Source organism: Thalassophryne amazonica, chromosome 19, assembly GCF_902500255.1.
Source record: "Thalassophryne amazonica chromosome 19, fThaAma1.1, whole genome shotgun sequence".
In the NCBI taxonomy this organism is placed as follows: domain Eukaryota; kingdom Metazoa; phylum Chordata; class Actinopteri; order Batrachoidiformes; family Batrachoididae; genus Thalassophryne; species Thalassophryne amazonica.
The window spans coordinates 58,976,103-58,990,749 of record NC_047121.1 but is presented as its reverse complement, the minus strand read 5'-3'; the positions used below and the strand labels follow the sequence as shown (position 1 = coordinate 58,990,749).

The window sequence follows — 14,647 nt, the reverse complement described above, 5'->3', positions numbered from 1 at the left end:
TAATGTATCCCTATTGAATTCTATATGCAATAAAGGGAGAATGTCGATAAGATGGACTGACAAAAATTTAACCAAATTCAGGTGCGATCAGCACGACTGTCACAAACGGCATGAAAACGTATCCACATAACGGGTCCTGATTGTGGATAACGACGTCTGAAAATTGTTCCTTGTCGTGACTGCAGAAACGTAGCGGTTTATGATTATCCTGTTTGACATGTTATCTACAGTTGTGAGTCATCCAAAAAAAACAACTTCTCTCTTTGATCTGCTGGCAACTAATTTTTTTAAGATTTTATTGCTGTCATTAAGACCCACAACGCTGAAAGTTATTAGCCTGTCTTCTTAAAAAAAAATACTGTCTTGATTCTAATTTTTTTTGGTAATTGTGGATATTTCTCACATTTGCTGTTCTCGGGTAGGGGTGGTGGCCAAGTGGTTAGTGCTCTAAGTGCATTTCAATGCGGAAGGTTCCCGGTTTAAACCCTGCCATGTTTATTTCAGGTGTGCAGCTGTGAACACAAGGAGAAACTTTTAGATCCAGACCTGCTTTTTCATACCAAAGCACTGAAACTTAAAAAAAAGGTAATGGTCTAGTGGTTAAAGTGTTGGGTTTGAGACCAGAGTATCCTCGGTTCAAATCCCAGCCTTACTGGAAAATCACTAAGGACCTTTGGGCAAGGTCCTTAATCCCCTAGTTGCTCCTGGTGTGTAGTGAGCGCTTTGTACAGCAGCACCCTCACATCGGGGTGAATGTGAGGCATTATTGTAAAGCACTTTGAGCATCTGATGCAGATGGAAAAGCGCTCCATAAATGCCGTCCATTTACCATTTAAAATGTTTCTCGTGAGTCTGAAGCAGCTTGGCCTGACGGATCCAGACTGTTTGGTGTGGACTCATTTTTGCTGAATCACGGTGTGGTTAGTGATTCTTTTTGTCTCGCTGTCCTGTTTCCAGAGCAGTCTGTCTGAGATGATGATGATGGACAGCAAGAGGTCTGGTCTGATGGATCAGGTCGAATCCCTGAAGAGGGTTGGTGCCGAACTGCCGAGCAACTTCCAGCACAAACTCCACAACCTGACACACAAATGGGCACAGCTGAAGGTAACTCTCTGTCCTGAAAGTGATAAAAAGACATTTGAGCTCTTACATACGTTGGACAGTCTTCAGGTAACTGACAGCTTCTGGGTTCTGACAAAAGGCCACCTTCAGCCACATTGAAGTAATTATGGAGAATATGAAAAGAGACCAAAAACACAACCCTGGACCCCATTCTGTGCATGGAGGTGAGCCCAACTATTTCAAGTTGGTATCGCGAAACCTCCTGCACAAGCTCAGATTCCTTCCCCACCAGAGAGGTGATGTTCCACGTTACAAGAGCCAAGTACCATAACAGAGTGTCAGTCCAAATAGCATTTCCCCCGTCCACTGCCCGAAAAACAGCTAATCCTAACCTCCGTTGTGGGTGGTAAGCCCACACAGAGGTGGCACCATGTTGTTTCTTTGGACTGAGTACAACTGAGTCCTGTGGTTGTTGTCCTGACCACAAGGTGCTCACTTGCAAGCTCCCATGCCTGTGTTTGTCCATTCATGCCCGGTTTTTTTGGATCACCTTTTGTCTGTCTGCTCACCTGGGACCAATTTGCCAAGGTTGGCCCTACCAGAAGCTAAAGCTCCAGACAATACAGCTCCCACCATCACTGTGGCGATCCAGGGACGGGTGTGTCTTAGTTTCGGTTCTGTGTAATTGTTGCTTTCTTTGTTCAGCATTTTATGTTTGTCCATCGTGGGCATGATATTATTTTGCATGGCTGGCTTCAAAATAGAGTCTGGTATTGCTGCATCCACAGTTTTCCTGCGGGTTTGGCAGATGTGTTTTGAAAGCAAATTATGGTGCATCCACCGGCTGACTGTATATGGCAGATGTTAAACCAGACCTTAAACTGTTTTCAAAGACAGTATGATGCAAAAATGCTCCACCTCAGCCTGATGGTGCTTTTTCCCCCACATCTGGCAACACCAAACCATTTTTTTTTATATCAGGTAAACATAAATGATTTATTAGTGATATTAGCAGAGTGCATCACAAAAAGATTTTTAAGCAACCATCACAACCAGAGCTTATTCTTTTTTAAAACGTTAAAATTATGCAAAAATACTAAAACCACCAAATGAGTGTATTTCGTGTCTGCCCACAGTTAAACAGAAACTAGTGGAAAGGAATTAACTGAACTGCAAGACTTACTGCAGCGCACAGAGGTGAGCTGAAATGTTTGAATAAAGTAATTTATTCATGTAAGTTGAAATAAATCAGCCAAAGTGCCAACTGTGAATATGTAGCCCATTTCTGTCTTTATTTACTGAAAGTACCTGTTTCAAATATACTCAACCAACATGATAATATGGTCTCTGAGTTGAAAGGTTTTTCAATTAACTACATTAAATTAATTTAAAGCAAAAACGGTTTGTTCCTGTTGGGGAAGCGTCAGCATTTTCCCAATTTTTTTGAAATACCAATGGAGAGTATTTCAATTGGCATCAGCCTTATCACTCATGTAAAATGAGAAACTAAGGAGACAGGGGAATATTTTTAAATATATTGGGGAGGGGGGTCTGGATGTGGGAAGCTGTGACATTTTGCTAATGTACATTGCGCTCTGAAGTGAGCTCCCATGCAGAATAACTGCCATAAGTCGGTCTAACAATATAGCTTCCCTCCCTGGATAGCTTCCCCCCGGTGGGGTGGGGGGGGGGGAGATACCGGTTTGGCAAAATATTGGGGTGGGGGGTAAGATATCCAGGGGGGAAGATAAACTGTTACACCGGTGTCACCCCCCCTAAAAATCAGTCCGCCCTGCCTTCACTGCGCATGCGTCATTAGCCGCGGTTAACGGATTATCACCTCGTTTCTGCTTCAAACTGCCCTCCAGTCATCTGTCTCAGCAACAGATATCTGAAGCTTTTGGGCAACAATCATTTTCACATTATTTCATCATAAAAGACGGAGGAAGCAATCAGGGTGCCGCAGGTACACGAGCTGCTAGCTGATGCGATCACTGCGTGTCAGTCATTTCAAAGCATCACCTATTATTGCCTTGTTCCTGCTTAAAACTGACTTTAGAATGATTTAAGAGGTTTTACTTTGTCATCTGATGGTTAATAATCACATTATTCCCTTTGATCACTTTGGGTGACGAGAGTCCATCTCACAGGAGCTGCCGTGGTCTCAAATGACACATGTGCAGTGGAGGCAGGGTGGACCAGTTTTTAGGAGTGGACTTTTTCGGTCTGCGACACCGGGTGTATTGAGGTCTGTGAGTAGCATGAGGTCTGCACGCACTTTGGGTACAAACTACATTGAAACTGTACAACCAAACTTACAAGTGATAGATTAACTTTGTGGGGAGAGGTCCGGCAAGTCCCAGCTCTGTAAGGGGAAAGCCGTGGCATTTAGTTAATTTTTAAAAAGAAGATAAACTGTTAATATGGACACTTCAACTTAATTCCAGCACCAAAGCTTCAGTTGCCTTTTCATATCAAGACTCATTCTCCTGACGACAGTCATCTTCAGTGTTTGGGTTCTGGTGGCTGATCCTTCGAGCCAAGTCTGGCAGCATGTGCTCATGTAATGCCTCACTGCAATTCACCACACTACTCCACTACTCCACTATTAATGTCCATGCAGGTATTGATGGATGTGCTCCTCTGCATGGAACATCCTCTCACTGCCCTACCTTTTTTTTCTTTTTTTACTGTGCAGAAAATCCTCTCAGTTGATTCTGGAGTGGGTCCTTTCCAGTGGAGGCCACCTTCATCAGCCATTACAAGCTGCCCTTTGGTTGGTGGGCCAAATGTTACCACAAGCAGCACTCAGTCTGCCGCATCGCTGCAGATGAGCTCTCTGCTGGAGCAGCTGGAGGCTCGTATCAAAGAGCTGAAGGTTTGGCTACGAGACACTGAGCTCCTGATCTTCAACTCGTGCCTCAGCCAGGAAAAAGACAGTGCCGAGCAACTACTGTGCTTCAAGGTAAGACAGGTTTCGGCTTCACCTTGGTGGCTACGTTTGTGGCCACAAGTTTGAATACTTCATATAAACGCAGTGAGATGTGATGTCGGCTTCAGAAGCCAATGTTTTATTTTAAATGCATCCGTTTATTGTATTTAAGCTGCGTGCTGATTTCCCTGTTGGTGATCAGGAGACAGATGGACTGAGGTACTCTGCAGATGTTTTAGGTACACAGTATATGTAAAACTAAAACACACATAAGTGTTTCTAAATATTTAATTATTAAAATATATGTAAACTAGCTGGTTACCCGTCCCAGGGCGGGTGGGTTTGATTCAGACTGAAATGAAAACTACTTCATCAACAAAGCTATCACATCCCACCTACCCCGGATTCCAGAGAACTGTTAACCTGGGCTTACACTGTGCGAGTTTTGGCCCTTTTTCAGCCGATTTTTCACTCGTGCGAGAAATTTTTTGGATCGCGCCAAGTTTCAGCTTAATCATGCGTCCTGCATTGTGTGGTGTACATGGAGTAACGAGCTGCGTCTAACCTCTCACAACCACCTCCCGATCAGCAGTTGTATGGTCAGATGAAAATCAAACCTGTTTGATATTCTGGTCGGTCGTCGTGAGGGTATCCCGCTGCTGAAGCAGCGCTACAAGCGTCCAACCTCTCGCACTGTGCATGTGCAAACACCGACGTGGAATTGGAGAGAGCATAAACAGTGATTATGTCTTTGGGAGAGCAGCTTCTGTTTCTTTTTTTTTTCCCCTTTATTCAACTCATGTAGTCTTGTATTGTTTTTTGTTTGTTTGTTTTTGTTAAAACTTTGAAAAATAAGAAATGTAAATAAAGTTTGAAAAAAAAAAAAGCTTCTGTTTACGTTTTGCTCCTGGAAACACGAGTCCGACGTGTGGTTTTTGAACGTACAATGTGAGTAGTCGGATCGCATCAGAGCATCAGGCCATATAGTGTGGTTTTTGTTGTCCAGTTTGAGCTGGAGTCGAGTACGAGCTTTAGGGCGTGGCTAAAGCTGCCTCAAGAAGCGACAGTTCATTTACAGCACCTCATGGTCCACCACGTTTCTTGTCTGTCCCTTTGGTGCGAAGAGGAAGATGTTCTCAGGGGTTCCAGTTTATGAGGCTGTCTCTGAGGGTTGTTGATGGTAATTGAATGATTGAATGCATTTATATAGCATGTTTCTATTTAAATCAGACGCTCAATGTGCCTTACATGGTTGCCTCTCATTCACCCATTCACACGCACCCACTCACACACCGATGTCAGGGTGCGGCCATGCAAGGCGCTCATGACATGGCAAAGCACGGCTTGACAGGAAGCTTGACATTACTGTTACTTCCAAAAATGAATAGGTAAAACGTTCAAAGGAAAAAGAACAAGAGAATAGAAAAGTATGACACCAACCTTTTAGCATACTTTCTGATGCTGATGCAGCACAAAAGTCTCTCCCCTTATGCCAATATGTTTCTGCTCCCCACCCCCATGCTAATATTCACAAAAATGTTCAGTACCCTTTGTCACTCCAAGTATGTCAAAGTATATGTGTACCAAGTTTGATTCCATTTCAAAGTTTCAAAGTGTTGTTTGGACAGGAGAGGGACACACTCACACACACAGTTGTCTCATAGTATATCGATAAAGTGTTTGAGTATTTCTCAGCTTTAAGCATATATAATTTCTTTTGGAAGATCTTTTACAGGTTGGAATTCTGCTGCTGCCTTCCTTTGGATGATGGGACATAGTATGAAGGAAATGGGGGGTGGGGGGGTAATTTGGATTGTCATCACTGAAAAAGAATCTGCTGGATAGCACAAAGAGTCTTATATAGTATGAAGGAAATGGGGGGTCACTAGTGCATAGTAACTAGTGTGGTGTTGGTGGGATTTCCACTGTAAGGTGGCAAACCTCAAGCGGATGGTGCAGGTGGAACATTGTTCCTCTTATCAAGGATGGCCGTCTTCCATTCCTGTCAACGGAGCTTAGAAAGCTCCACATTGTAGTGACGACACTCTCTGAGGTCTGTATACCTGGAAGAGGCCAGATTTCATTATTGTGCAGATACATCTACTGTTGGTGGGGTACTGTAGCACCAGTGGTTGGGTACTGAATCCTTCAGTACCCCATGACAGATGTTCAGCATTATATCTGTCAGTAAGTGTATTGTGTTGCTTAGACGTTGTTATTCTGTAGGTGTCTTGTCTTCGTCCTCGTCTACACTCTGATTGTGATGAGCTTTTTCTCTGCAAGGCCGATTTTATTTATTTATTTTTTTTAGTCCTGGCTTCAATCACTGATTGATGACCGTTTCAGCAGTGACATTCGACTGGACATGATGGGTGATTTCATTGTGAATAATGAAGGGTTCAGAAGAAATGCCCCAGTAGGGGTGGTGGCCAAGTGGTTAGTCTGCTTGGTTTCAGTGCGGAAGGTTCTCGGTTCAAACCTCACTCCTGCTTCATTTCTCCATATAATGTGGAATTGTGTCAGGAAGGGCATCCGACATAAAACTTGTGACAATTCAACATGCAGTGAAAACAAGGGAGCAGCTGAAGGGACTTACTTTTTTCAGAAGAAGTGCCATTGAACTAGACAGTTCCCTTCATATTGGCATGGAAAGATTCCAGCAAAAGACTATCTCTGCTGATGAGGTAATAAGCTTTGGTGAGGTCATTGAAGGCAATGTATAAAAGCCTTTTCCTGTTTTCTACATGTCTCTTGAAGTTGACAAGGTGAAAAGATCATGTCTGTTGTGGAGCTCTTTGCACGGAAACTACACTGAGATTCTGAATAGACACGTTCAGTTATAGTAACTTCTGCAGATAGACTAGGATGACCCATGCAAAAATTGTGCCAACAATACTGAGTAGCGAAAGACATCTGTAGTTGTTAGTCACTTCTCTCACATTTGTTCTTCTAGAATCTAGAGGGTAATATCTTGGAATCCCTCAAGTCCTGTAGTGCACATCCTTCCTACCAGCACTGGCAGAGGACTTTGTGAAGAGGCTGAAAGAGGGTAGACTTGCCATATTTGACGAGGTCTGGTGGAATCCCATCACAACCTGGGGTCTTGCCTGGGGCTATGTTGTTGGTAGCCTTGCTCAGCTCCTCATTGGTGGGATCCATATCGGGCACATTCATGGTTGGTCGGCACTCGATACAATCTAGGGCTGCTGGTGCTGCAGTATTCTAACTAGAGTAGAAGTCAGATAAAGGTCCAACCCATCTCTCCATCTGTTTCCTTTTGTTGATGATTACTTTCCATGAGGATGACTTAAGGGGGCTGTCTTGGACTGTGTTGGGCCAAAGGCCTTTTTAATGCCATCACACATTCCTCTGATGTTTTCCGTGTCTTCAGCTGTCTGAATGCTCTCTCTGAGCTCTATTCAGTACTTATTTGTGCAGCGACAAGAAGACATGGGAAGTAGGATTTTGTTTTCTTCTGACATAGCAATTAAAAATATTAAAATAAATGGACATACCTTATATATAAAATTCAGTGAAAGTCTGTCCTATTGCTATCCAAAGCAGGATAGTAGAATCAAGAACTGAGTTTGTTTGTTTTGTTTGTTGCCAGAACGCTCAGAGCGGAGGTGCTTTCAGCTAGCTCAATCTAACTTTGTGATGAATGTGGAAATGTACGTAAATTTTATGAAAATTGGATGTTCAGTGATGATTTTTGCAGTGTGGCTTCAACCAGTCACCATGTTTTATGTTGCAATAAATATTTGGCCACTTTTGTCCCTAACCCTCAACCATTTATATTGTTCCCCCCACACCACCCCCTGCTTTCTGGAGTGCTCTCTGGGAGCCCCTGAGTATTTGAGGGATCCCCAAGAAGTTACTGGACGTCATAGGTAGCCTGTACACAGATACTGCATGTGCTGTACAGAGTGGAGGCAGAGGCTCTTGAGTTTTTCACAGTGAAAATTGGTGTTCCTCAGTGATGTGTTCTGGCTCTTACACTTTTCAATGCTTGCATTGACTGGATGTTGGGTCCGGTTGTGCTTTTGCTAGTGAGGAAAAGCACCTTGACTTTGTGGATGATGCTGTGATCTTTGTGGAATCAGTGGATACTGTAGATGCAGCAAAGCTCCGCATCAGTGCCCTTTAAATCCTTTATATTAATGGGGTGGTCTCCAGTATTTTTCTTGTTTCATGTCTTCTCTTTTATCTTATCTGTTACAAGTTTAATGAATGTATGAAGATGAATCTGTTTTTCAAAGAGTGGCATGACTCCACTCTTTTGGATTGTCTTTTGGTATCCAAAGGACTAAATGAAGCCATCTTACTGAAATAAGGTCATTCAGATATCTCTCCTTCAATCCATTCTCTAGAAACCTCATTTGGTATCCAGAGATCCCAGGCCGGATGGAATTTGTAATCCTTCCCATGTGCTTTGGTTCAAGCCTGGGTTTCCTTCCAGCTGCATTTGCTTAGAAAACCTCCAAAGGATCCTTTTAACATGAAGCAGTTCTGCTCTGAACTCTTGATGTCAGACCTTCTTAGCTTGTCTCAAAGGGTACAGACGTGGAAGGAGGAGACATCCATGATGCCTTGGGCTGAAACGCGAGGCAGTTGGTGTAGTTTCCCAGTGATCTGTGTGAGCGTGGAGCCAGTCAGCCAGGTCGTAAGATCGAGTCCCTTCTCTAAGTGTAAAAGCAGAGCGTCTCATCCTCTCTGTAAGAGTGAAACCAGCCTGTAGTTCCTCACCCTGTTTCCAAAGGAGAGTCTTCAGAGTGAGTTCAGAGGTCCTTGCCTCATGTTTCAGGGTCAATCCAAGGTTCCTCACTCTTACTCATCACAGTCATAAAAATAAGCCACAGAATGCTTAATGATGATCCTTGTGATGAAAATGTACCAGAGCTGATGGTTCAGGATGAATTGACTTGTGTGGTGAAGCTGAGTTTTTTTTTTTTTATCACTGCAGTGTTTTATTGTTTGAACCTACAGCAGGTGACTTTACATCTGTTTTTCAGTCTCTGTGCGCAGATATACGATCCAGGCGCCGAGGAGTTTCTTCAGTTTTGAAGCTCTGTCAGAAGCTGCTGCAGCAAAGTCTGGTGGGTAACAGAATCCAAACCAGAATCATCCAGTCGCTCTGTTGAATCCATAAAAATCTGTAGCATGAAATTAAGCTGTATTCGCCACACACTGTGATGTGCTCTATCCCAATCTTCTAACCAATTACTTCTCTGCTTTTATAAAAAGAAACACTGACATCAAGCATTTTGTATATTAACTATTTCTGACATATTATTTCTGAAAACTTTCACCACGTTTAATGTAATAATTATTAAAAAAAATAAAAGTGGCCTTTGTGTTCTCCGGTACAGTCTGGCTCTGTGGCGAAGGTGGACCCAGATGTGGAGCAGCACCAGGAGGCTCTCCAGCTGCTGTCTATCAACCTGGAGAGGAGGTGGGAAGCGATTGTGATGCAGGCGCTGCAATGGCAGAACAGACTGAAGCGAGAGCTGCAGGTCAGAGCACTGATGGTCATCAGAGATGGTTTTTACATAAATGATTGAAGAACAGTGCCATTTGGTTCCAGATTCATCTTTTGCACCAAACTCCATTTTTTTTCAGCTATCCAAGCATTCATCAGTAAAATTGAGTCTAAACAGCCAAGTCTGTGTTTTTATCGCTGTGAAGAGCGTGGACGCCTATGAGACTCAAGATGGACTATATTTTCAATTAAGGGTTCTGTTTTTGTTGCTCTTCTGTTTCTTCTGATTGTAAAGAAACGCTTGTACAATATGTAAAAACCTTGTAACTGTTGGAATGGCCGAAGCACTGGGTCACCCCCCTGGATCTGGTCTGCTTGAGGTTTCGTCCTCATTATCACTAGAGGGAGTTTTTCTTACCGCTGTTGCCTGTGTGTTTGCTCTGCGGGGTTGGTAAACTTAGACCTCACTCATGTGAAGTGTCTTCAGGCAGCTTTGTTGTGATTTGGCGCGTTACAAATAAAATTAATTGAATTGAATTAAAACGTCAGTCCTGATCCACTTCATGATGGCTCATGGAAGATGGAAATGACAATATAGACTGACCTCAAACATACGGACTCGTTAATGATGCAAACGAACATATTTGAAAGTGTAATGTTATCAAACAGTAGCCAAAAAACTTTCACAAAGTGAAATAAAACACACAGATAAAACTGTGGTTCTTGGCACACTGACAAGTTTCTGCAAGTTTTGTTTAAGACAAGTCAAGTACATTTCCATCAATCGTTGAGAAATGGAAACAGTGTAGTACTGTACCTCCCGTACAGTACTACACTGTTTCCATTTCTCAAAAACTGAGTGACTGTGCAAGAAAGAGACTAGTGAGGGAAGCCACCAAGACACCCAGACAGCTCTGAAGGAGTTATAAGCATCTGTGGCTGTGACTGGAGAAACTCTGCATAGTGCAATTTTGGTTGTTTGCATCACCAGTTATATAGCTTCATGGTGGAACACAGAAGGGTTTTCTTAAAACAAGATGGTGTTTGAAAACCACTGATACCATGTTGTTCAAACAGACTACATATTGCTATCACACATTTAGGACTATGTGATACTCTTCCACTGGAAGCCACTCCATGGACACAGAAGGCCTGGCAGAATAACGTTAAGCTGTTTGGACATCTTGACGAAAGGCACAGAACTGGAGGCAGCAAAGCTATGAACAACAATGCAAGACAGAACCCTTTAGAGAGCCATTACAGTTCAAGGACGATACCTGAAATGCAAAAGCTCCAGCAGGATGATGGACCGTACCCATCGTATTTCATTATGAACAAAACAGACATTTGACTTTCTCTTTCCTGATTTTCCTGTTTCTGGTTGATAACTTTCCATCTTACCTGCACTTTTGATGATGTGGTCCTTGAAGGTTTGGTAACCGTGCCACTCTGAGCACACCTGATCCTTTCAGATCTCAGAAGTTAAGCAGAGTCAGTCTTGCTTATTACTTGGCTGGGAGACCGCCTGGGAAGACCAGGGGCTGTGCATGTTTCTTCATGTATACAGTAACTGGAGTTGTGTTAGGAACAGCATCTGGCATAAAACTTGTGTGAAATCCCAAAGTGGGTCTGTACTGGACCTGATATGACAACACCAGGCAACTGGGGAAACAGATTTTATCAGGAGCCATTAAAAATTCAAACGGCACAGCCTAAAGTTTTTTTGTTTGTTTGTTTTGTTTTGTTCTTTACATAGCAGCATCAAACATTATTCTTTCATTCTCCAAAAATAACCAAAAGACAGCAGATGTCAAAAACAGTTGTGGATTATGTCATGATAAAATGTCTATTTGTCCCCTTGTGCTCTTCTCCCCACTATCTGTAGGTTCCTGGGAGCTTTTTAGGACAAGGTCTAGACCTGGTCCAGAGCAACCAGGTATCAGTGACCCCAGGAACCTTGGCATTAGATGAGACCTGGGAATGGGATGAGATGGATATAACATCAAAAGCAGAACCAGACCTGATGCAGGACCTCCCCACAAAACCCAAGCTGTCTTCAGATGGCATTCTCTCAAATGGCAATCATTGCACTGGAACAACAGTATCCACTCATCGATGTCCTGAGACCATTTCCCATACGAGCGGAGAGCCTTCAACTGAGAGTCAACACTGTGCGGCCTCACGACGTGATTCCCGTGACAACAATACCACCTACCAGGTTTACAGCCTTCATGATGTCAAGTTATACAGACGACCTCAATTTCCGTACGTGCCGTCTTCATCACACAAAACAAAAGTCAGTAAACAGCAACTCCTGGAAAAGAGTCTCAGTAAGGACTCCTCCTTTTCCTCCATTGAATCCATCCCAGACCTCCTGGGTGGTTTGGTGTCACATGGACATAGAGGTGAGAGTACTGTGGGATACCGATACATGGAGACCGAGCGGGATGGCGGTCGAGGAAGTGGCCAGTCAATCAGTAGTCAACAGTCAGAGAGTGAGAGTGGGATTGTCAGCGATACGGGAGACACAGAGACAAACTCTGAAATCCAGGGACAGGATGAGGAACAAGAAAATGGAAGTGATAAAACTGAAAGTTTGAGGAAAGGTGATTTAATGTCTGATGAAAAAAGTGAGATAGGGAATGAGAGGAAAGAGGAAAGTGGAGCCAATAGGAGAGCAAATGGAGACAAAAAGTCAGAGAATAAGCAAAGTAGCTACAGTAGAGAAGAATCTGAGGCAGGTGAGATGCTCATAAATGGTCGTGGCTTCTCAAATCACTACGGGTCACAGAGTTCCAGCATGAAGTTCAAAGTTGATACTCCATCTAATGTCAGCCGCTGCCCATCAACACCATTGTTATCTCAGAGCTCCTCTCTGGAATCTCTGTTGGCTCTCGGTGTAGAGTTATTTCCATCCATGAAAGATTCTCCTCACTGCAGCCCATCTCTGGACAGCATCCTGCTTCCATGTAGTAGCACTAATCAGGACGACACTGGCTGCCTCTCCAGCCTTGGGGAGTTAGATCTGCAGCAGCGCACAGAGATCAAGACTGTTGAGGATGTGCAAGTAGAACGGTCTTCTGGAGAGCTAAGTAGGAGAACCCTAGACCTCCTGAAATGCTTGGAGAACATCCAGAGACCTGTGGCAGGGCACATGACCCGTAGTGTTTCTGATATGACACTTTGCAGAAACTCACCACGGTGGTGCAGACTCCCCGTGTCACCCAACTTTGACAGACGCCGCTGCCTGCTCTCTGGAGCTTTGGGTTCCTCCTGTAAAGGGTCACCATCATTGAGCAACAGCTCAGCCACAGCATCGCTGACAGAACTGGACAACAATGAAGACTCCACTCCAGGGACTGAAGATTTTGTCGTGCTGAAAAACCAGCAGCAATGCTTGCTGGACCCAGCCATGGCAACCAATGCTAACTCAGTGTATTACAGGAAACGCTGCCATGGAAACGGTCAAGGAGGACATGGATTTGATGACTTGGATGTAGCGAGTTTAAGCATGGTGGTGAATGTGTCCTGTACCTCAGCGTGCACGGATGAGGATGACAGTGACCTCTTATCTTCATCCACACTGACACTTACAGAGGAGGAACTTGGTGTGCGAGACGGTGAGGACGAGGACGAACTCAGTGGTTTCTCCTCTGGTAATGAAGATAATGATGAAGTGATGATGGAGCGTTCTTACGTGTTGCAGAACTGGATGAGACCTCCTCTCCGCAGCACCTCCTCTAAAGCAGAGATGGGACTTCGGAATGAGTTGCAGTGTGGGACCAAGTTGTCCGTCTCCTCCTCCTCCGTGTCCTTTTCTCAGAGCATGCTGCGTGGCGGTTTTCTGTCCCACGCAGCTAGACAGTCAACAGAAACCAAAAAGACTAAGGAGAACAATGAGGAGACAACAAGGAGCTATGTCAGCCTCTTATCAGATGACCTGGAGAACGGGAACATCGATCAGAGCTGTGCAAGTGCGAAAGACGAGGGCGATGATCTTCTACAAGACGAATCAAGTGTGTTCGTAAAGAAAGGAGAATCGCTCAGGGAGGGGAACACGCTCCCCCAAACAGATGAGTCAGTTTATGACATGAAGATAACACCAGTTCCACAGTCTCTGTCACGTGACCTTCTGTCCTTTACATGTAGTCGGGCTTCCTCATTGGCTGATCAGCTCAGCGAGGAGTTACCATGCCACCGCTCCTCCATCCCCTCCCCTCCTTCCCTCTCATCATTTGAGGAGGGCAGATCCCATGATGCCTTGCTCCACGAAAGAGTGGCAGGTGGAGGGCGGAAGGCTATCACCATTCAGGAAAACTTCAAGTTCTCCGCGGTTGTGAAAGAGGAAAGCCGGCAAGAAGTACGAGATAATAAATTGCCACTGCCTCCCAAAAAACGACACATTCCTCATTGCTGCAGCCATCTTTCCTCCACCACCACCACCTCCTCTTCATCCCACCATCCACACCCCACAGAGGAGAAGGAGCATAACATAGTCATGGAAACCACTGGTGAGAACGGAGCTGAAGCTTTAAACCAGCCCAAAACCAGCATACTTCTAGGATCCACTTCACTGGCTCAGATCAAGCACAAGGTACCTTAAGACTCTTCACATTCCAACAGTCATTGGTTTTAAAAACCAAGTCCTTGCTGAAGGTTCTCTGTTATTAAAGTCGGAGATATCGAGAGTTTTACTCTGCAGCAAATGGACATCTTGTTCAAGGGATGAGCGATGAAACATTTTGAAAGCCATCAAGATGTCGACCTGCTGCAGAGAAAATGTGCAGATATCGAGGTTTAATCAAATGTAGATTCTTAAAAATTTGGTTTGAATAAATTTTGCATTGCATTCTAGGACTTTTTCCTGAAAACAGCTGGCTTTTAACACTGCAATTCTCTAAGACTTTTTTTTTCTAAAAACTACTAATTCATGACTTTTGACAGAGCATTCTAGAAATATTTTTTTTTTTCTTCCTAAAAATAATTTATTAATAACTTTACCACTGATTTCTTTCTAATTTCTTGCTTGTTGAGTTTTCTGTCTTTTCAACAGCAAAATGTATAAACAGAGTTAACACAACAACACTTATGTGGAACAAGGACATGTGGATAAAGTAACGCTGACGTCTGGTCACAGGTTCTAAACGTGCTTGAGGACAATGGTCTCAGACTGT

At 43.8% G+C, this 14,647-nt stretch overlaps 1 protein-coding gene across 1 annotated transcript in view; it reads left to right on the top strand.

Annotated features, from left to right (window-relative positions):
- Positions 1-14,647, top strand: part of akap6 (A kinase (PRKA) anchor protein 6) — a 103,937-nt gene that overhangs the window by 86,592 nt on the left and 2,698 nt on the right. Inside the window, 5 exon segments of the mRNA XM_034195123.1 lie at positions 958-1,104; positions 3,761-4,027; positions 9,007-9,090; positions 9,364-9,522; positions 11,359-14,055. Coding sequence (XP_034051014.1) covers positions 958-1,104; positions 3,761-4,027; positions 9,007-9,090; positions 9,364-9,522; positions 11,359-14,055 — 3,354 coding nt within the window.